Source organism: Salmo salar, chromosome 02 (assembly GCF_965601325.2).
Source record: "Salmo salar chromosome 02, fSalSal1, whole genome shotgun sequence".
Classification (NCBI taxonomy): Eukaryota; Metazoa; Chordata; class Actinopteri; order Salmoniformes; family Salmonidae; genus Salmo; species Salmo salar.
The window spans coordinates 48,085,417-48,109,610 of record NC_138292.1 but is presented as its reverse complement, the minus strand read 5'-3'; the positions used below and the strand labels follow the sequence as shown (position 1 = coordinate 48,109,610).

The window sequence follows — 24,194 nt, the reverse complement described above, 5'->3', positions numbered from 1 at the left end:
TGTCAAATGTATGGTTATTTTTACACTTAATTATTGTTGTTTCTGATTGTCCTGTTGATAATCCTGATTATTATTATTATTGTAATGATATTAATATTGTAAATTAATCACTTAATTTTGAATATGTACATTGTGTCATATCAATAAAGCAATTTTAATTGAAGAGAGAGAGAGAGGAAAAGAGGAATAGATGGATACTTTCTATAGTTCTCTACAAGCCCCTGAGGTCTTGGGGAAATAATGGCTTTATCGGGAGGCACAATGTGCTGCCTGGCACAGGGCCCCATTCAGCATTCTAGCCACAGGCAGCTCTAAAGATATAACAGCAGATAATACAGCAAAGAAAGGGTCATGTGGCTCTGGGGACAGGTGGCTTCCGTACCCATCCTGTGGTAGAATAAGGTGGAGGTCTGTGGGCGCCAGTGAAATCCAATCAATATCAAATCACCGCCCCCAGTAATAGTGAGACAGTTATTAGACACGGCAGCAAGGTTTGTTTTCCCAGCATCGACGGCAGCCTGCCCACACATATGATCAAAGTGCAGCCCTGACTTATTGTTTGTCAAAATGCCCGGGCCACTCTATTGTAATGTGCAAGTACTTAAACAGGGAGTCAAATTGAGATAAAACAAATTCACAAGAGAACCCTGTATAAGTTTACAAATAAAGATAGCTGGGAAATCGAAACATATCCCAGATCAGACAAGAAACAAATCAAATCAAATGGTATTTGTCACACATGTGTAGACCGACCCGTGAAATGCTTACTCACAAGCCCTTAACCAACAATGCAGTTTTAAGAAATTAGACTTTATAAAAATATTTACTAAATAAAGTAAAAAAAATGATATATATATATATATATATATATATATATATATACACATACACACACCACACACACACACACACACACACACACACACACACACACACACACACACACACACACACATACATCATACATACATATATATACATACATATACATACATATACACATATATACACAGTTGAAGTCGGACGTTTACATACACCTTAGCCAAATACATTTAAACTCAGTTTTTCACAATTCCTGACATTTCCTAGTAAAGTATTCCTGTTTTAGTTCAGTTAGGATCACCACTTTATTTTAAGAATGTGAAATGTCAGAAGAATAGTAGAGAGAATTATTTATTTCAGCTTTTATTTCTTTCATCACATTCCCAGTGGGTCAGAAGTTTACATACACTCAATGAGTATTTGGTAGCATTGCCTTTAAATTGTTTAACTTGGGTCAAACGTTTCGGGTAGCCTTCCACAAGCTTCCCACAATAAGTTAGGTGAATTTTGTCCCAATTTTGTCCCGAGTCAGGTTTGTAGGCCTCCTTGCTCTCACATGCTTTTTCAGTTCTGCCCACAAATTGTCAATGGGATTGAGGTCAGGGCTTTGTGATGGCCACTCCAATAATTAAGACATTTTGCCACAACTTTGGAAGTATGCTTGGGGTCATTGTCCATTTGGAAGACCAATTTGCAACCAAGCTTTAACGTCCTGACTGATGTCTTGAGATGTTGCTTCAATATATCCACATAATTTTCCATCCTCATGATGCCATCTATTGTGTGAAGTGCACCTGTCCCTCCTGCAGCAAAGCACCCCCACAACATGATGCTGCCACCCCCGTGCTTCACGGTTGGGATGTTGTTCTTCGGCTTGCAAGCCTCCCCCTTTTACCTCCAAACATAACGATGGTCATTATGGCCAAACAGTTCTATTTTAGTTTCATCAGACCAGAGGATATCTGCTCCAAAAGTATGATCTTTGTCCCCATGTGCAGTTGCAAACCGTAGTCTGGCTTTTTTATGGCGGTTTTGGAGCAATGGCTTCTTCCTTGCTGAGCGGCCTTTCAGGTTATGTCGATATAGGACTCGTTTTACTGTGGATATAGATACAGGGTCCTTTGCTGTTGTTCTGGGATTGATTTTCACTTTTCGCACCAAAGTACGTTCATCTCTAGGAGACAGAATGCATCTCCTTCCTGAGGGGTATGACGGCTGCGTGGTCCCATGATGTTTATTCTTGCGTACTATTGTTTGTACAGATGAACGTGGTACCTTCAGGCTTTTGGAAATTGCTCCCAAGGATGAACCAGACTTGTGGAGGTCTACAATTGTTTTTCTGAGGTCTTGGCTGATTTCTTTTGATTTTCCCATGATGTCAAGCAAAGAGGCACTGAGTGTGAAGGTAGGCCTTGAAATACAACCACGGGTACAGCTCCAATTGACTCAAATGATGTCAATTAGCCTATCAGAAGCTTCTAAAGCCATGACATCATCTGGAATGTTCCAAGCTGTTTAAAGGCACAGTGTATGTAAAGTTCTGACCCACTGGAATTGTATACAGTGAATGATAAGTGAAATAATCTGTCTGTAAAAATGTCCTAACCGACTTGCCAAAACTATAGTTGGTTAACAAGAAATTTGTGGAGTGACTCCAACCTAAGTGTATGTAAACTTCAGACTTCAACTGTATATATTTATAATGAGGCTATATACAGGGGGTACCGGTACAATAATTGACAGATATAAACCTTTATTCAGTTTGGCATACAGAAGGTAACTTGAACTACCTTTGCCGGTTGGAATGTGCATGTAGAAAGCAACCTAGTAATGTCCTGTACCCAAGCCCCAGGATAGCACAAAGATTTTGCCCCAGGAACTGAGATGCTTTTTACCATAGAGCTGCCGGTGATAATGACTGGTGAGATGGCAGAGGAGGTCTGGCAGTTGATAAGACTATGCAATTAGTCTATTAAACTGAATATCTGACTCCAGAAAGATTATTTAGCAATATTCATTACACTATAGTTAAGTAACAGTATTAGAAAGGTCTATGAATTGTCTATATCAAAAGCAGATATTTAACCTTTTACTGCAGTGGGCTAAATCAGGGTCACACAGAGTGTTTCTTGGTAGTCTTAAACAAGTCTACTTTGAAACAAAAGTATACATCTCACACACATGGTTATGGGCTTTAAAAAATAAAATACCTGTAACATGTCAGATATAGATTCAGTTATGAGTTTGCATCCCAATATTACACTTTATAAAAAATCACAGAAGACTGAAATATAACATAACCGTTTGACATATAAACCACAGATTTTTGAGTTGTAAAAAAATAAAAAGTGTATTAATTATGAAATTATGAAAAATATTAACATTCCATCCTTGAGGCCACTAGAGTGTGATTTGGTCATTTGACTGCAGGAAAGGGGTATCATTGTAAAATGAATGGATTCACATAGAAGGCATAAAGATTACAAGGCAATACTAGCATTACAAGACCTTATTATAGGCATGATCAGAGATGGAGAAGTCATAGCCTGAAATGTCATGCCCCAAGAGTCCATGGGAAGGAGAGAGAGAGAGCAGGTCAGAAACAAATAAAGAGAAAGAGACAATTGAGTGAAGATCCTTTTATTACCAATTGACCATGTTTGGATTCAAAACTTGAGTTGTTGACCCAATAGTAATACTGTAGAGTTAACCTCCAATCAGATATCAGACCTACAGAATGTAAAGACAACAGAACTTCTGCTGAGGTGAGACAGAACGGGGTTTGGAGAGCAACAGAGAGAATGCTGAATTCCGGAGAAGACAATAAACCATCTTGCATACAGGTGATAAGTCACTTCGGGGTCTGGGCCGCCCGACATACGTATGATATTTCTGTCCTGTGAATGCGTGTGAGCGTATACAATGCCTTGCAAAAGTATTCATCCCCCTTGGCGTTTTTCCTATTTTGTTGCATTACAACCTGTAGTTTAAATGGATTTTTTATTTGGATTTCATGTAATGGACATACACAAAATAGTCCAAATTGGTGAAGTGAAATGAAAAAAAAATAAGCGGAAAAGTGGTGCGTGCATATGTATTCACCCCCTTTGCTATGAAGCCCCTAAATAAGATCTGGTGCAACCAATTACCCCCAGAAGACATATAATTAGTTAAATAAAGTCCACCTGTGTGCAATCTAAATGTCACATGATCTCAGTATATATACACACCTGTTCTGAAAGGCCCCAGAGTCTGCAACACCACTAAGCAAGAGGCAGTTGTGGAGAAGTACAGATCAGGGTTGGGGTAGAAAAAAATATCAGGATGGCAGCCATCGCCGCCCGCCAGCCAGGGTCGCCCGCCAGCCGGGCGCAACCAGGGTCGCCCACCAGTCCTCCGGCGCGGCCAGGGGCGCTACCTAAGTGGGCGACGCCGAGGGTGGAGCGGAGGCCACGTCCCGCACCTGAGCCGCCGCCGTAGAAGGCCCAGCCGGACCCTCCCCTTCAGAGTCAGGTTTTGCGGCCGGAGTCCGCACCTTTGGGGGGGTACTGTAACGGCCTGGCCATAGAGAGGGGTTTTTGTTCGTTATTTTGGTTAGACCAGGGTGTTACATTGGGTGGGCATTCTATGTGCATTTTTCTATGTTGGTTTGTTTCGTTGATTTTGGCCGTGTGGCTTCCAATCAGGCACAGCTGTAGAGTGTTGTTGCTGATTGGGAGTCACACATAAGTGCCTGTTTGTCCGTTGGGGTTTTGTGGGTAATTGTTTCTGTTTAGATTATTTCCGAACAGGACTGTTTTGCTGTTGGTTATCTTGTTTTTGTATAGTGTTCTTACGTTAATTAAATACAATCATGATGAACACTAACTCCGCTGCGCCTTGGTCTACTCTCTCTCCCGACAGCCGTTACAAGACCTCAATCCAATTGAGAATCTGTAGTATGATTTAAAGATTGCTGTACACCAGCGGAACCCATCAAACTTGAAGGAGCTGGAGCAGTTTTGCCTTGAATAATGGGGGAAAATCCCAGTGGCTAGATGTGCCAAGCTTATAGAGGCATACCCCAAGAGACTTGCAGCTGTAATTGCTGCAAAAGGTGACCCTACAAAGTATTGACTTTGCTGGGGGTGAATAGTTCAAGTTTTCAGTTTTTTTGTGTTATTTATTGTTTGTTTCACAATAAAAAATATTTTGCATCTTCAAAGTGGTAGGCATGTTGTGTAAATCAAGTGATACAAACCCCCCCAAAATACATTTTTATTCCAGGTTGTAAGGCAACAAAATAGGAAAAATGCCAAGGGGGGTGAATACTTTCGCAAGCCACTGTATGCCTGTGTGTGTTTGTGTGACACTGAACAAATTGGTATGGTAGTGTGCTAAGTCACCATGGCTCTCATGCTATTTCTCAGAGAATGACAATTAGCCTGCGTTCACGCAAGCAGCCCAATTTGACCCACTAATTGGTATTTTGACCAATCACATCAGATTTTTATTTTTTACATCAGATCTGATTGTAAAAAGACCAATGAGTGAAAAAAAGATCCAAATTGGGCTGCCTGTGTAAACGCAGACAAGAGTAGCCTTTTGGGAGGAAAGGTTGAAATAAATCAGAGGCAGAGGGATCAGACTTTATGGTAGACAACTTAGAAATACCTTCACAGTTTAACTGAAGGTGCAATTATTCTCCGCTGAGCTAAAGCACTCAATGAGAGATTGATTGCAGGCTAATCTTTAATTGTCTCGGCCATTAGGGCTGCATGTTATTTAAAGAGGGAGACATTCAAAACATTTGTTTCAATAAACAACAGTCTATAGATTTTACTGAGGACCACTTTACCAATTTACCAACTTTCCATATGTGCATAGTTTATTCTAATCAGAGGTTACTTTACTTTGAGAAAAAAAATGCAGAGCAAAATAAATGTCTGGGCATGCAGTGATTTAAGACTGAAATAAAATATACATTACGAGAATGTATTAAATAACACTGGAATGCGAGACCTTTAGAAGTGGTTGTCATATATACAAATGTATAGAGAATTTATTTGGAACTATAAAAATACTAGCCTCCACCCCTTCCTTTTTGGTTGGGAACTGGCATTTAGATGCCAAGGCCTTGCACTCACCATTAGACCAAGTCATGGAAAGATAATTACTCCTTAAATACTCACAGATTACATCAAATCAAATTTTATTGGTCACATACGCATGGTTAGCAGATGTAATGCGAGTGTAGCAAAATGCTTGTGCTTCTAGTTCCGACAGTGCGGTATTATCTAAAAAGTAATCTAACAATTCCACAACAACTACCTAATACACACAAATCTAAAGGGATGGAATAGGAATATGTTCATATGAATATATGGATGAGCGATGACCGAGCGGCATAGGCAAGATGCAATTCATGCTATAAAATACAGTATATACATATGAGATGAGTAACGTAAAATATGTAAACATTATTAAAGTGGCATTATTTAAAGTGACTAGTGATCAATTTATTAAAGTGGCCAATGATTCGAGTCTGTATGTAGGCAGCCGCCTCTCTGTGTTAGTGATGGCAACATGGTAAGGCACATCTGACCAGGTTGTCTAAGGAAATATATGTGTCTTTCCATGAGAGGGGCAGACATAGAGGGGGAGAGGGCAAGAGATCAACAGTCCCTGGTTAAACTTAAAATTGGCTGTCTGTCTGTCTCGTAGATCGATTAATCACACACTTTTTGTCTATAATGCCCCATTGCAGAACATTCCACTGTATCTATCTTCATTGTTAACCTACAGAAGTACAGACTACAGGACTCGGTATCGAGTGGTTAACTCTGGAGATCCCTACGATTACTGAGGAGGGCCAATTGGCCTTTTGTTTTTTGCACCTTATGTGTGGAATGATATCCAAAATACTTTAAAGTTGGAAGAATTGGTGCCCCTAGGGCAGGGCACTCCAACCATGTTCCTGGAGAACTACCGTCATGTAGGTTTTCACTCCAACCCTAATCTAGCACACCTGATTATATTAATTAGCTGATTGATAAACTGAATCAGGTTAGCTACAAAACTGGGGTGAATTGAAAACCTACAGGAGAGTAGCTCTCCAGGAAATCATTATTTTGTGTATATACAGTGGGGAGAACAAGTATTTGCTACACTGCCGATTTTGCAGGTTTTCCTACTTACAAAGCATGTAGAGGTCTGTAATTTTTATCATAGGTACACTTCAACTGTGAGAGACGGAATCTGAAATAAAAATCCAGAAAAACACATTGTATGATTTTTAAGTAAATCATTTGCATTTTATTGCACGACATAAGTGTTTGATCACCTACCAACCAGTAAGAATTCCAGCTCTCACAGACCTGTTAGTTTTTCTTTAAGAAGCCCTCCTGTTCTCCACTCATTACCTGTATTAACTGCACCTGTTTGAACTCGTTACCTGTATAAAAGACACCTGTCCACACACTCAAACAGATTCCAACCTCTCCACAATGGCCAAGACCAGAGAGCTGTGTAGACATCAGGGATAAAATTGTAGACCTGCACAAGGCTGGGATGGGCTACAGGACAATAGGCAAGCAGCTTGGTAAGAAGGCAACAACTGTTGGCGCAATTATTAGAAAATGGAATAAGTTCAAGATGACGGTCAATCACTCTCGGTCTGGGGCTCCATGCAAGATCTCACCTCGTGGGGCATCAATGATCATGAGGAAGGTGAGGGATCAGAACTACACGGCAGGACCTGGTCAATGACATGAAGAGAGCTGGGACCACAGTCTCAAAGAAAACCATTAGTAACACACTACGCCGTCATGGATTAAAATCCTGCAGCGCACACAAGGTCCCCCTGCTCAAGCCAGCGCATGTCCAGGCCCGTCTGAAGTTTGCCAATGACCATCTGGATGATCCAGAGGAGGAATGGGAGAAGGTCATGTGGTCTGATGAGACAAAAATAGAGCTTTTTGGTCTAAACTCCACTCGCCGTGTTTGGAGGAAGAAGAAGGATGAGTACAACCCCAAGAACACCATCCCAACCGTGAAGCATGGAGGTGGAAACATCATTCTTTGGGGATGCTTTTCTGCAAAGGGGACATGACGACTGCACCGTATTGAGGGGAGGATGGATGGGGCCATGTATCACGAGATCTTGGCCAACAACGTCCTTCCCTCAGTAAGAGCATTGAAGATGGGTCGTGGCTGGGTCTTCCAGCATGACAACGACCCGAAACACACAGCCAGGGCAACTAAGGAGTGGCTCCGTAAGAAGCATCTCAAGGTCCTGGAGTGGCCTAGCCAGTCTCCAGATCTGAACCCAATAGAAAATCCTTGGAGGGAGCTGAAAGTCCGTATTGCCCAGCGACAGCCCCGAAACCTGAAGGATCTGGAGAAGGTCTGTATGGAGGAGTGGGCCAAAATCCCTGCTGCAGTGTGTGCAAACCTGGTCAAGAACTACAGGAAACGTATGATCTCTGTAATTGCAAACAAAGGTTTCTGTACCAAATATTAAGTTCTGCTTTTCTGATGTATGAAATACTTATGTCATGCAATAAAATGCAAATTAATTACTTAAAAATCATACAATGTGATTTTCTGGATTTTTGTATTCGATTCCGTCTCACAGTTGAAGTGTACCTAGGATAAAAATTACAGACCTCTACATGCTTTGTAAGTAGGAAAACCTGCAAAATCGGCAGTGTATCAAATACTTGATCTCCCCACTGTATGTGGATGTGTAGTTTTACATTTCGATGTGTATTGTGTACACAGGGCTCACCTAGAAATGAGACCCTCTGTTAAAATAAAGGTTTTAATAAAAGCCAGGGAGTCAACGTGGCTATGTGTTTCCCTAGGGTGTGGTGAAAGAACAAAGGGAATTGGACAGACATAGCCAAATCATAAATTTATTTTTGGTCTGGTAAGGTCATTATTTTCCTATTCTTTGATCTGTCTTTCTCACCCCCACTACATCCTTTCATACAAACCAATCCATTCCTTGTACAAACAGAATCTATCAATAAAAGACAACAGAGCATGAAAACAGCATGTAGACATGAGTCCTCATTCCTGCCCAATGATCCATACAAGTGTGTTTTTAATAGAAATCCCTCCCACTCTGTACCTTTCCTCTCTGGTTATGAAAGCAATGTGTAACTGTGGTGGCAATGGGGAACTTTGGAAACAACCTGGACTCAAGGGTAGGCGTAAGATAGTAAAAGAAAAAAAACCGTAACACTCCAATTAGTTTGACATGTTAAGTTTCATATGGTATGTATTCATGTGGATGTCCATCATCCATTTCATATGATATGTTATGAATTTCAATTGATTGATATGTTATGAAATGCGAGTCGTAAAATACTTTGATTCGTACAATATGTTAATATTTTTCAAAACGAATGATATGTTACGTATTCCAATTTGTTGTGGCTAACATTAGCTAGGCTAGGGGTTAAGGTTAAGGTTAGGTTAAAGGGTTTAGATTATGGTTAGGGGAAGGCTTAGCTAACATGCTAAGTAGTTGCAAAGTAGCTAAAACTAGTAAGTAGCAGGGTTGGGATCAATTCCATTTTAATTCCAGGTAACTCCGAAAGTAAAGCAAATTTCAGTGTACTTCCTGAATTGAAATGGAACTGACCACAAACCTGGTAAGTAGTTGAGCTAAAATGCTAAAGTTGTCCGTGATGAGATTCGAACATGCAACCTTGTTGTGTTATATGTCTCCCCATCCACCCCTTTCTAAAGATCTAATTTAACTGCCCTGTACATAAGAATATGCACAATGGCTTCAGAAAGTATTTACACTGCTTTACTTTTTCCACATTTTGTTGTGTGACAACCTGAAATTAAAACGGATAAAAAAAATACAAAATGTCAGTTGCCTACACACAATACCCCATAATGTCAAAGCGGAATTATATTTTTTGAAGTTTTTACAAATTCATTAAAAATGAAAAGCTGAAACGTCTTGGGTCAATCAGTATTCAACCCATTTGTTATGGCAAGCCTAAACAAGTTTAGGAGTAAACATTTGGTTAACAAGTCATATAATACAGTGCATTTGGAAAGAATTCAGACACCTGGACCTTTTCCACATTTTGTTATATTACAGCCTTATTCTAAAATGTATGAAATAGTTTTTTACCCTCATCAATCTACACACAACACCACATAATGACAAAGCAAAAACTATTTTTTTGAAATGTTTGTAAATGTATTAAGATAAAAAACGGAAATATTACATTTACATAAGTATTCAGACCCTTCAATCAATACTTTGTTGAAGCATCTTGGCAGCGATTACACCCTCATGTTTTTTTTTTCTTGGGTATGGCACTAGAAGCTTGGCACATCTGTATTTGGGGAGTTCCCCCCATTCTTCTCTGCAGATCCTCTCAAGCTCTGATAGCCTGTTGGGGATAGGGGGCAGTATTTACACGGCCGGATAAAAAACGTACCCGATTTAATCTGGTTACTACTCCTGCCCAGTAACTATAATATGCATATAATTGGCTTTGGATAGAAAACACCCTAAAGTTTCTAAAACTGTTTGAATGGTGTCTGTGAGTATAACAGAACTCATATGGCAGGCAAAAACCTGAGAAGATTCTGAACAGGAAGTGGCCTGTCTGACAAGTTCTTGTTCATCTTGGCTCTTTTTATTGAAGACTGAGGATCTTTGCTGTAACATGACACTTCCTACGGCTCCCATAGGCTCTCAGAACCCGGGAAAAAGCTGAATGATATCGAGGCAGCCCCAGGCTGAAACACATTAGCGCGTTTGGATAGTGGCCTGTCAGAGGACCATTAGACTGGGGCTCGTGCACGAGGGCACGAGATGTTTTTATTTTCCCTCTCTTTGAACGAAAACCACCACTCCCGGTCGGAATATTATCGTTTTTTTACGAGAAAAATTGCATAAAAATGTATTTTAAACAGCGGTTGACATGCTTCGAAGTACGGTAATGGAATATTTAGACATTTTTTGTCACGAAATGCGTCGTGCTCGCCACCCTTCTTTACCATTCGGATAGTGTCTTGAACGCACAAACAAAACGCCGCTATTTGGATATAACTATGGATTATTTGGGACCAAACCAACATTTGTTATTGAAGTAGAAGTCCTGGGAGTGCATTCTGATGAAGAACAGCAAAGGTAATAACATTTTTCTTATAGTAAATCTGACTTTGGTGAGTGCTAAACTTGCTGGGTGTCTAAATAGCTAGCCCTGTGATGCCGGGCTATCTACTGAGAATATTGCAAAATGTGCTTTCACAGAAAAGCTATTTTAAAATCGGACATAGCGAGTGCATAGAGGAGTTCTGTATCTATAATTCTTAAAATAATTGTTATGTTTTTTGTGAACGTTTATCGTGAGTAATTTAGTAAATTCACCGGCAGTGTTCGGTGGGAATGCTAGTCACATGCTAGTCACATGCTAATGTAAAAAGCTGTTTTTTTTTATATAAATATGAACTTGATTGAACAAAACATGCATGTATTGTATAACATAATGTCCTAGGGGTGTCATCTGATGAATATCATCAAAGGTTAGTGCTGCATTTAGCTGTGGTTTGGGTTTATGTGACATTATATGCTAGCTTGAAAAATGGGTGTCTGATTATTTCTGGCTGGGTACTCTGCTGACATAATCTAATGTTTTGCTTTCGTTGTAAAGCCTTTTTGAAATCGGACAGTGTGGTTAGATTAACGAGAGTCTTGTCTTTAAAATGGTGTAAAATAGTCATATGTTTGAGAAATTAAAGTAATAGCATTTCTAAGGTATTTGAATATCGCGCCACGGGATTAGACTGGCTGTTGCGTAGGTGGGACGATTTGGTGCCACCTACCCTAGAGAGGTTAAGAGCCCATAAAATGGCGTCCATACCCTCTGGCGCCATTCCGAGTGTCGCCGGAGGGGATGGCTGGCTAGAAGGAAGGTTCCTGACTTTTTCCATGGCTAAACCAACTAGGCTAGTAATTTAACAATTTTATTCGTATTTACAGATGGCATAAAAGTTTGTTTTTAAGGCACATAAAAGTTCACATGTTCCAGAAGGCATTTCTGCCAAAAAAAAAAGCATTTCGATAAAAAAAAAAAAAATGTACGCTCAAATGGCTCTCCTGTGAAGTAGAGATGCGTGACATACATTTACATTTTACATTTAAGTCATTTAGCAGACGCTCTTATCCAGAGCGACTTACAAATTGGTGCATTCACCTTATGATATCCAGTGGAACAACCACTTTACAATAGTGCATCTAAATCATTTTTTTTGGGGGGGGGGGGTAGAAGGATTAATTTATCCTATCCTAGGTATTCCTTAAAGAGGTGGGGTTTCAGGTGTCTCCGGAAGGTGGTGATTTCCTGAAACGAGGCACATATTATACTAATTTGAGTGTTCCGGATTTACATTTACTATGTTACTTCTAGTCTATGAGACCAGGCTGTCAGAAAAGGTCTACAACTTGAGACAGTATTTGTCACACTGAAAAAGAAGATGAGGAGGAGCACAGAGAGAGAAAACACACCAGGGGAGAGAAGGAAAAATAGTGAAGAGAGGGAAGGAGATGGGGGAGAGCACAGCTCCAGATCTAGTTGGCAGACTTGGTGGGCCTGATAACATCTTTAATATTTGATAACAAGGTTCCAGCTATCGCAGACACCTCCACCAATAAGAGGGAGAAATATATGGCTGAGCACGGCAGATGGGAAAGATCTCAAATCAAATATATTCTAAAGTGATCTCACACTCTCTCTCTTCCATTTTCCACTTGCCCCACCCAACCCTCTCTTGATGTTAGGGGACACAACAGCAACAGCAGAAAGTGAAGTAGCATAGCACCTATCACCAGAGTGATATAAATATCGAAGCTTAATCTTACCACAACCAACACTGTGTTGTTGTCTCAGGTTAGGCAACAATAAAAATGGCGAGACATACACTAGATAGAAACATGAAGCCTTCAAAGTCGTGAACAAGGAAAAGGAAAGCGGGGAGGGAATTGTATTGCAGATCGATTACTAGGCTGACAAATGATAAGAGAGAATTTATGTGGCTTTTGAGTATGTTAATCTACTATAGTTGGCTCTGTTGATTTACAGAGAATGGAACAGATTTTTTTTTTATTACATTCCACGCTTTAGACAATGTTTTATTTTACAGAAAAACATTGACAATGTGTGCTATAAAACAGCTCTCTATCCTCCTATGTTCAAGGATCATGATTAAATCAACAGCCCCTGAGAATATGTAATTGTAATGAAGTTAGAGATTTTTTTGTTTGTCTTTAATCCATTCATTACAAATATCTATTTTTAATCAACTAGTGTTGTGATAGCAGCATCGAAGGGAAAGTAAATCTAGGAATACCTTGAAAGATTTAAGGCAGTGATATTTTAAGACTTCATAGGTTTATAATACGGTCAATTTACTGTGCATTGGGTTTACTGGCATGATAGGCATGACACAGGAACATTATTCTTTCAATCCATTCTTCAAGAGTAGACCCTGACTCTCTGGCGACAGAGCAAATCTGATGACCTTTCACTTCAAATCCAAAGAGATTCCATCAAGCTTGCTGCAGGGCTCCTGTAACCAAAGTCCTTTAATATTTAAAGTGACACGGGTTGCAGCTAACATGCTTTAAAGAGCTCCTTGGTGAATACAGAGAGAGAGAGGCATGCTGGGTCAGATCGAGTCATGTTCAACTCCACTCCGCTTGACTTTCTCCAGCATTGTTTGTAGTTTATTTATCCGTTTTCATCGGCATGATTGTTGATGTTACTGCAGAAAGGGGCCATCATTATTTTTTGCAGAGAAGGGACTCAAAAGCGGAAACAATGTTTTAGACAGATCATTTGAGATGTATTTCTTCACTACTGCTACACTATACTTGCCATGGTCAGACATACAGTTCATGTACCGATCAGTTCATTAATTTCCCTATAGGCCAAAAGGTTTAAAAAATTTGCCAAAAACTAGAAGATTGATTATTCTGGATAAATACCATCACATTATCGTCATTTTGAGATGGATGATCGCAGCCTACAGTTTAAACAGTTTCTTAACAGGTTGTTGCTGCAACCAGTCTTCAGACTCATCCTCCTCATCTGCCCATTATTCCTTCCTTCTCCTAAGTGATGCCTCTCTTCTGTAGACCTGGTGTAATGCTAACTCACACATGAGCCATCACTGGGCTGCTTAAGAAGCTGTGAAGCAGCATGTACCAAGACAGAGGGTAGAGAGAAGGAGATCACAGAGTTAGAATTAGAAGGAAGAGGAGTGTTGCAAAGCAAGCCAATTAAGACACATCAAAAATAAGCCAGATGAATGCCGTTTATCTCTATTTTTTCTGCTATAGGAAACTGCCATGGCCACATTAATGGTCGTTAATGATGAATTGTTCTGCTAAAGAGAGCATTGACGTGAGAGCTGGTCTGAGGGTGGTGTGATTGGCAATGCCATTGATTGGGCAGAACTTGTAATTCTCTCATTTAGTGATATATTTACTGAGATGACTCCCGAGCAAATATAAAGTTGAGAGAAAGAGCGAGCTCATCAAAACTTTGCATTTGTCAGATATTATCGAGGTCATTTTTCACCTGGCCCCCTACCCACCCACACGTGTTGACACCTTTGTGTGTTGTGTTGTGTGTGTCAAGCTTAAATACCCCTCATTGTCAGGCCATATAGTGATAGTTCCACAGTGTCATCCTACCTTTGGCTCATGTTTGAACAAAGCTGGACTATTATTTACACTTGAAGGTCAGATCCTGCAGAACCGCATGGAAGTTAATTAAGTCGAAGGGAATGACAGTTCTCAAAAAAACACACACTACTCACCTTAATTGCTTTTTGACAGCTCCGCAGAGTTTGCAGAAAATATAAATGTAATTTATGGCCCGGTTACGCAATCCGAAGACCAATAGAAAGTGCCCAGGTACCCACAGTGGCTGCCAATCAATTTGGGTCTGAGTGGGTAATGACCTGCTACTGAGGGAGTGAAGTTGTGTTGTGTATTCCAACGGCTGATGTAATGTTAGCAGAGACAGTCTCAGTAGGTTAAACTGTAACAAGCCTGGCCACAGAGAAACCAGTTAGGCCCTTTTAGCGCTAACCTAGCCTACATTTACCAATGGAGCAATGATAATTAAACTGAGCTAGCTTTGCATGTGATTAAGAACAAGGTCTCCCTGTGGCGTACAGTATCTCACTGTTGGAGAACAGTGAAGTTAACACACACACAGTCCTGGATGATCAGGCTTAGCTATTGGCTGGTTACCCTTATGCTGTATATGTGTTTTAATAACTAACACTTTCACTAGGCCTTAAATAAAGCCTTATACGGATTGCATTAACGTCATACATGAAGTCAATGGGATCAGAATGAGCCTGTTCGATTCTAGCCACTACTATGTATAACTGACACAGTGGGAAAATTGAAGCATGCTGCATAACGACTGAAAGTAGCAGTGAAGTGATGCCACTGCGAGGGATTTACCTGGTACTCATTGGGCCAGAAGGTGCTGACAGCCAGCTCCACTTGGTGCCACTGTCGTCCGTGGGACCCCGACGTGTTCCATACTGGGCTACCCAGCGGGCCGCCGTTGACCCGAACGTACGCCCGCAGTGCCCCTGGACTGTGGCCATCGCGGCTGTACAGGAAGTAGCTGAACTGGACGCAGTGTGTGTCATTTTCACTCAGCGTCTGCAGTAAGAGCTGGGCGCGATGCCCTGCAGCATGCTGGGAAGAGTTCACCAGCATATAGGAACCTGGAGGGATGAGACAGAAACAAGGGTAATGTCACACGAGGGTCAGAGATGATGCATGCTGTAATGCCATGACCCCGACCTCAGCGACAAGAAAAATGTATGTTTTTGCATTTGTGTTTGCCATTGGTGGGTACATGAACTGATTAACCTGACTCATCCTTCAAGTTCCCTTTGGGTTATCATACAGTGTTCTGAAATGTAATTGTAAACCATGTAAATCATCCTGAATGTGTTTATAAGTACTGTATCATTAATTTCGGCCAAATAATGTAACTAGAGTAGAAGTGCCTTTTTCAACCCATTTTTGGAAAGGAATCATTCAAAATTATGCTGATGATAGAATAGATCTATCATCAGAGATCTAAAGATCTCAATGACATATCCCTCCTAATCTGAGAAACCTCTCTTCAAATGCTAGCCTCATTGACAACGTTTACATGCCCACCAATATACCATTATTATTTGGGATACTCAAGTATTTGGTTTTTGAGTTGACACATACAAACATCATATCCTGTTTACAATAACCTGAAAAGGCATATATCATGGTTATGAGAAACCTGGATAAGATGCCTGGGATATGCTGATTTTAGACAGGATACTGTTGCTTTTAAACATCTTATCCCATTTACTGTTGTTTTTTGCAGGCTAAGTTTTGCATATAATGAGTATTGTATCATCTAATTGTCAAACAAATTGAAACATTTTATGGTTGAGAAGGATGAGGCAAAAGGAAGGGCAAATAAGTCTGGCTGCACAAACGATTGGCAAACTTATTGCAAATTGAGAAATCATGTGACTAAACTGAATAAAAAGAAGAAGAAACTACTCTATGAAACCAAGATAAATGAAATAAGAATTATTGTAAAAAGCTTTGGAGCACCTTAAATGAAATTCTGGGGAAAAAGGCAAACTCAGCTCGATCATTCATTGAAACAGATGGCTCATTCATCACAAAACCAACTGATACTGCATGGTCAGAACAAGAAGCACAAGCATTTTGCTACACTTGCATTAACATCTGCTAACCATGTGTATGTGACAAAAAAAAATTGAATTTGAAACTACTTTAATGATTTTTTTCATAGGCAAGATTAGCAAACTTAGGCATAACATGCCAGCAACAAATGCTGACAATACACATCCAAGTATTTCTGACCAAATTATAAAAGACAAGCATTGTAATTTTAAAATCTGTAAAGTTAGTGTGGAAGAGGTGAAAAAACTATTGTTGTCTATCAACAATGACAAGCCACTGTGGTCTGACAACATGGATGGAAAATGACTGAGGATAATAGCAGACGATATTGCCACATCTTCAATTTAAGCCTACTAGAAAGCGTGTGCCCTTAGGCTTGGAGGGAAGCAAAAGTCATTCCGCTACCTAAGAATAGTAAAGCCCCCTTTACTGGCTCAAACAGCCGACCAATCAGCCTGTTACCAACTGGAAAAAAATGTGCTTGACCAGATACAATGCAATTTTAAAGTAAACAAATTGACAACAAACTTTCAGCATGCTTATAGAGAAGGACATTCAACAAGCACAGCACTTACACAAATGACTGATGATTAGCTGAGAGAAAATGATGATATAAAGATTACGGGGGCTGTTTTGTTAGACTTCCATGCGGCTTTTGACATTATCGATCATAGTTTCTTGCTGGAAAAACGTGTGTTATGGCTATACACCCTCTGCTATATTGTGGATAAAGAGTTACCTGTCTAACAGAACACAGAAAGTGTTCTTTAATGGAAGCCTCTCTAACATAATAGAATCAGGAATTCTAACATAATAGAATCAGGAATTCTCCAAGGCAGCTGTCTAGGCCCATTACTTTTTTCAATCTTTACTGATGAATTGCCACTGGCTTTGAGGAAAGCTAGAGTGTCTATGTATGCGAATGACTCGACACTATACATGTCAGCTACTACAGCGACTAAAATGACTGCAACACTTAATAAAGAGTTGCAGTTAGTTTCAGAGTGGGTGGCAAGGAATATCTTAGTCCTAAATATTTCTAAAACGAAAAGTATTGTATTTGCGACAAATCATTCACTAAACCCTAAACCTTGACAAAATATTGTAATAAATAATGTAGAAATTGAGCAAGTTGAGGTGACTAAACTGCTTGGAGTTACCCTAGATTGTAAACTGTCATGGTCAAAACATATTGATACAACAGTAGCTAAGATGGGAGAAGTATGTATATGACAAGGCGCTGCTCTACCTTCTTGACATCACTGTCAACAATGCAGGTCCTACAGGCCGTAGTTTTGTCGCAACCTGGACTACTGTTCAGTTGTGTGGTCAGGTGCCACAAAAAAGGACTTATGAAAATTGCAATTGGTTCAGAACAGGGCAGCACGGCTGGCCCTTGGATGTACACAGAGAGCTAATATTATATGCATGATATGCATGTCAATCTCTCCTGGCTCAAAGTGGAGGAGAGATTGACTTCATCACTTCTTGTATTTATGAGAGGTATTGACATGGTGAATGCACTGAGCTGTCTGTTTGAACAACTGGCGCACAGCTCGGACACACATGCATACCCCACAAGACATGCCACAAGAGGTCTCTTCACAGTCCCCATGTCCAGAACCGACTATGGAAGGCGCACAGTAATAAATAGAGCCATGACTACATGGAACTCTATTCCACATCAAGTAACTCACGCAAGCAGTAAAATTAGATTTAAAAAACAGATAAAACATCTTATGGAACAACGGGGACTGTGAAGCAACACAAACATAGGCGCAACACACACACACACAATAGCATACGCACTATACACACACATGGATTTTGTACTGTATATATGTGGTAGTGGTGAAGTAGTGGCCAGAGTGCACACAGTCTGAATGTATTGTAATGTTTTTAAAATTGTATAAAACTGCTGGACCCCAGCAAAAATGCCTTGGCAGCAGCTAATGGGAATCCATAATAAATACAAATACAAATCACTTCACAAAGTAGGCTACCTGCACAGTTCTATCCACCATAATTACATAATAATGTAATGAACACGAGGGGAGACAGAGAGCTGGTTTCAAGCGCAGGACGCAGCAGGTGTTTATTGCAAAGGACCACAGGAGGAGGCAGGTAGCTGGGTCCAGGGGCAGGCAGAAGGTCATACACAGGGGGTCCAAAAAGGCAACAGTACCGGCAGGGAAACACCTCGAAATTATTTACATTTTTTTAGGGACCTTGGAGAAAATGCAATAACTACAAAACAGTGGAAAGTTGTCCTGTGCAAAATGTCCAAATATCATCAGTTTGACCAGTTTTAAGGAAATGAAAAGCTGAGAAAACAATGAAACAGGAATATGATAAGACTTCAGTTTGTCTTGGGTGCATATTTTATGTGGTTGAAATACTGTCTACTTGCATGAACGTGTCAATGATAAGACATTACATACAAATTCACATTTTCTCAAGAGATGCTGAAAGTAAGAAATCATATTTCTGTTTCCAACACAAAATTAACATTTGTTGTATCATTTTACGGCAATAAATGCATAATTCTGCAGGAGTTAATATTATATTACGCTACATGTGAGAGGATATGGGCCTACAGTCAGTGTCCATATTTAAGTTCCTATTTCATTTAACCCATATGAACTTAAATTAGGAATATTCTGTTTATTCATGCTGGTTACAGGGATACTCGTGAGCGGGATACGAAAGGTGCATGTAGACAGCTTTATCCCGAATAAGACCTTAAGCTACTATCCGGCATGTAAACATAGTCATTGTTGGCTTGAGTAAACAGTTTGAGTGGGCTTTAAAGCCATTTTTTTCACAGGAGCGTAAATATATGCACTAAGATACAAGTTCACAGGGGGAGATGCCTGTGGCAAGCCTTTTTCAAATGTGAAGAGATACAGAGGGGGGAGAAGAAAAACATTTCTACAGGTCATTTAAACTACAGGTTGTAATGCAACACAATAGGAAAAATGCCAAAGGGGATGAATACTTTTGCAAGGCATTTGGGGACATACAGTTGAAGTAAGAAGTTTACATACACCTTAGCCGAATACATTTAAACTTAGTTTTCACAATTCCTGACATTTCCAAGTAAAAATTCCCTGTCTTAGGTCAGTTAGGATCACCACTTTATTTTAAGAATGTGAAATGTCAGAATAATAGTAGAGAGAATGATTTATTTCAGCTTTTATTTCTTTCATCACATTCTCAGTGGCTCAGAAGTTTACATACACTCAATTAGTATTTGGTAGCATTGCTTTTAAATTGTTTAACTTGGGTCAAACGTTTCAGGTAGCCTTCCACAATCTTCCCACAGTAAGTTGGGTGAATTTTGGCCCATTCCTCCTGACAGAGCTGCTGTAACTGAGTCAGGTTTGTAGGCCTCTTTCCACGCACATGCTTTTTCAGTTCTGCCCACACATTTTCTATGGGATTGAGGTCAGGGCTTTGTGATGGCCACTCCAATAATTAAGCCATTTTGCCACAACTTTGGAAGTATGCTTGGGGTCATTGTCCATTTGGAAGACCCATTTGCGACCAAGCTTTAACTTCTTGCGGATTAGTGGGATGCTACCATCCCATTTCAACAATTTCCGGTGAAATTTCAGAGCGCCAAATTCAAATTAAATTACTGTAAATATGAAACTTTTATGAAATCACAAGTGCAATACATCAAAATAAAGCTTAACTTGCTGTTAATCCAGCCGCCGTGTCAGATTTCAAAAAGGCTTTACGGCGAAAGCAAACCATGCGATTACGTGAGGACATCGCCCAGCACATGAATGCATAACAAATCATTTTCAACCAGGGAGTTGCGACACGAAAGTCAGAAATAGCGATATAATATATGTCTTACCTTTGAAGATCTTCATCTGTTGGCACTCCAAAAGGTCCCAGTTACATTACAAATGGTCCTTTTGTTCGATAATGTCCTACTTTATATCCATAAAAACTCAGTTTAACTGGCGCGCTTCAGTCAATAATCCACTCGGTTTCCCTCCTTCAAAATGCATACAAAATGAATCCCAAACGTTACCAATAAACTTATCCAAACAAGTCAATTAACGTTTATAATCAAACAATAGTTACCCTAATACGCAAATAAACGATCAAATTTAAGACGGAGAATCATTATTGTCTTTACCGGAGAAAAATACCAAAGAATGCGCTCTCATTCACGTGCTTGGAAACACTACAGCCAAAATGGGAGCCACCTAGAAAAACTACAATTTCTGGCTAATTTTTCCAAAAACCAGCCGGAAACTCTTTCTAAAGAGTGTTGACATCTAGTGGAAGCCCTAGGAACTGCAATCGGGCACGATGTTGCCCTATTATAAAAGTGCCAGCCATTGAAATCAGTGGTAGGATGAATTTTTTTGGGGGGGGATGGTTTGTCCTCGGGGTTTCGCCTGCCATTTCAGTTCTGTTATACACACAGACATTATTTTTAACAGTTTTAGATACTTTAGAGTGTTTTCTATCCAAATCTACCAATTATATGCATATCCTAGCTTCTGGGCCTGAGTAGCAGGCAGTTTACTTTGGGCACGCTTTTCATCCGGACGTCAAAATACCGCCCCCTATCCCAAAGAAGTTAACTTCCTGACTGATGTCTTGAGATGTTGCTTCAATATATCCACAAAATGTTCCTCCCTCATGATGCCATCTATTTTGTGAAGTACACCAGTCCCTCCTGCAGCAAAGCACCCCCACAACATGACGCTGCCACCCCCGTGCTTCACAGTTGGGATGTTGTTCTTTGGCTTGCAAGCCTCCCCCTTTTTCCTCCAAACATAAGGATGGTCATTATGGCCAAACAGTTCTATTTTTGTTTCATCAGACCAGAGGACATCTGCTCCAAAAGTATGTTCTTTGTCCCCATGTGCAGTTGCAAAAATATAGATACTTTTGGAACTGTTTCCTCCAGCATCTTCACAAGGTCCTTTGATGTTGTTCTGGGATTGATTTGCACTTTTTGCACCAAAGTACGTTAATCTCTAGGAGACAGAACGCGTCTCCTTCCTGAGCAGTATGACGGCTGCGTGGTCCCATGGTGTTTATACTTGTGTACTATTGTTTGTACAGATGAACGTGGTACCTTCAGGTGTTTGGAAATTGCTCCCAAGGATGAACCAGACTTGTGGAGGTCTACAATTGTCTTGGCTGATTTCTTTTGATTTTCCCATGATGTCAAGCAAAGAGGCACTAAGTTTGAAGGTAGGCCTTGAAATACACCCACAGGTACACCTCCAATTGACTCAAATTATGTCAATTAGCCTATCAGAAGCTTCTAAAGCCATGACATAATTTTCTGGAATTTTCCAAGCTGTTTAAAGGCACAGTCAACTTAGTGTATGTAAACTTCTGACCCACTGGAATTGTGATACAGTGAATTATAAGTGAAATTATCTGTCTGTAAACAATTGTTGGAAAATGTCCTTAGATGTCCTAAGGGACTTGCCAAAACTATAGTTTGTTAACAAGACATTTGTGGAGTGGTTGAAAAATGAGTTTTAATGACCCCAACCTAAGTGTTCACCCATGACTGCGTGGCCATGCAAGCCTCCAACTCAATCATCAAGTTTGCAGACGACACTACAGTGGTAGGGTTGATTACCAACAACGATGAGACGGCCTACAGGGAGGAGGTGAGGGCCCTCAGAGTGTGGTGTCAGAAAGATAATCTCACTCAACATCAACAAAACAAAGGAGATGATCGTGGACTTCAGGAAACAGCAGAGGGAGCACCCCCCATCCACATCGATGGAACAGTAGTGGAAAGTTAAGTTCCTCAGCGTACACATCACGGACAAACTGAGATGGTCCACCCACACAGACAGCACATTGAAGAAGGCACAACAGCGCCTCTTCAACCTCAGGAGGCTATAGAAATTTGGCTTGTCACCTAAAGCACTCACAAACTTTTACAGATGCACAATCGAGAGCATCCTGTCGGGCTGTGTCACCGCCTGGTACGGTAACTGCTCCGCCCACAATCGCAAGGCTCTCCAGAGGGTAGTGCAGTCTGCACAACGCATCACCGGGGGCAAACTACCTGCCCTCCAGGACACCTACAGCACCCGATGTCACAGGAAGGCCAAAAAGATAATATAGTACAACAACCACCCGAGCCACTGCCTGTTCACCCCACTATCATCCAGAAGGCGAGGTCAGTAAAGGTGCATCAAAGCTGGGACCGAGAGACTGAAAAACAGCTTCTATCTCAAGGCCATCAGACTGTTAAACAGCCATCACTAACATAGAGTGGCTGGTGCCAACATACAGACTCAAACCTCTGGCCACTTTTAAAAAATGGAATAAATTGATTTAATAAAGGTATCACTAGTCACTTTAAATAACGCCACTTTAATAATGTCTACATATCCTACATTACTCATCTCATATGTATATACTGTATTCTATACCATCTACTGCATCTTGCCTATGCCATACGGCCATCGCTCATCCATATATTTATTTATATGTACATATTCTTATTCATCCCTTTACATTTGTGTGTATAAGGTAGTTGTTGTGAATTTGTTAGATATTACTAGAAGCACAAGCATTTCACTACACTCGCATTACATCTGCTAACCATGTGTGTGTGCCCAATAAAATTAGATGTCATTTTCCACCAACTCATTTTCCCAGCAAAGAGCTGGGGTCAACACAACCTCTACTGGTTCGCCTTTAAACGCAGCACATGATGATTAAGGTGAAACCGCTGCCTCTAATGAAACAACATTCATCTGGCTTTTCTGAAAAGCTGAACCTGTCATCCCTTATCATTATCAACTGGATGATTATACACTTTCTCTGTCACCTTTAATATGAGCTTGACACCTGATACTAGCCTATTCATTAATTCACAAGAGAGGATTATAGGTTTTTAGGTTTCTATAATAGCTTGCCTGCTTTAATGCTTTAATTAATATCTTTGTTGCCAACTTTGAGTCTCAAGATGGAAACTTAAAAGGACGAAGGACTTGACAGTCTGCCTCAATACCGTATGACAACAGCAATGCCATAGCAACATTTAGTTAGTTTATAACTGGACTATACAGTATGCGCGACAGGTCTTATTATGACAGGTGTGTTATACATGTTATGTGGGATTTTACTTAGAGTGACATTATTTATTGCCATATTTTGTAAATTGCTGTGGGAGTAAAAAATAATTTGAGCTAACCAACCAACGCTAGTATTTACACTCATTAACATTCATGCTGAGAGTCATTTTCTCCTTGGAAAATAAATATGTAAATATTTACTCGCTAGACATACACATTGACTAACAAACACTTTTTAGAATGTATGTTAGCGTCAACAAAGTGTCCTTCTGTTTATCTCTATGCCAAATTAACAATATCAGTTTCAAGTAAATAGAAGGGAACACTTTGGCATTCACTGATTTTGAATGTCATTCTGTATATTTTTTAGATAGGCATTAGAGACTTACAAAAATCCTCAAATAAAGAGTTGGCACTGGTTCAATCCATCTCCATGACAATCTCGCTGATAAATATGGACTTGAAAGAGTGGGATAGATTATGCATATTCTGTCTATTACAGGTTATACATATTCAACAGCACCCAGAATAATATTCCCAGT

At 40.2% G+C, this 24,194-nt stretch overlaps 1 protein-coding gene across 5 annotated transcripts in view; it reads right to left on the bottom strand.

The window, feature by feature from the left end:
* The window catches only part of ptprub (protein tyrosine phosphatase receptor type Ub), a 411,243-nt gene that overhangs the window by 188,588 nt on the left and 198,461 nt on the right, over positions 1 to 24,194 (bottom strand). For all 5 annotated transcript variants that reach the window (XM_014169409.3, XM_082963807.1, XM_014169427.3 and 2 more), the window contains exon 3: positions 15,320 to 15,591. In XM_014169409.3, coding sequence (XP_014024884.1) covers positions 15,320 to 15,591 — 272 coding nt within the window. The remainder of the gene's footprint in view (positions 1 to 15,319; positions 15,592 to 24,194) is intronic.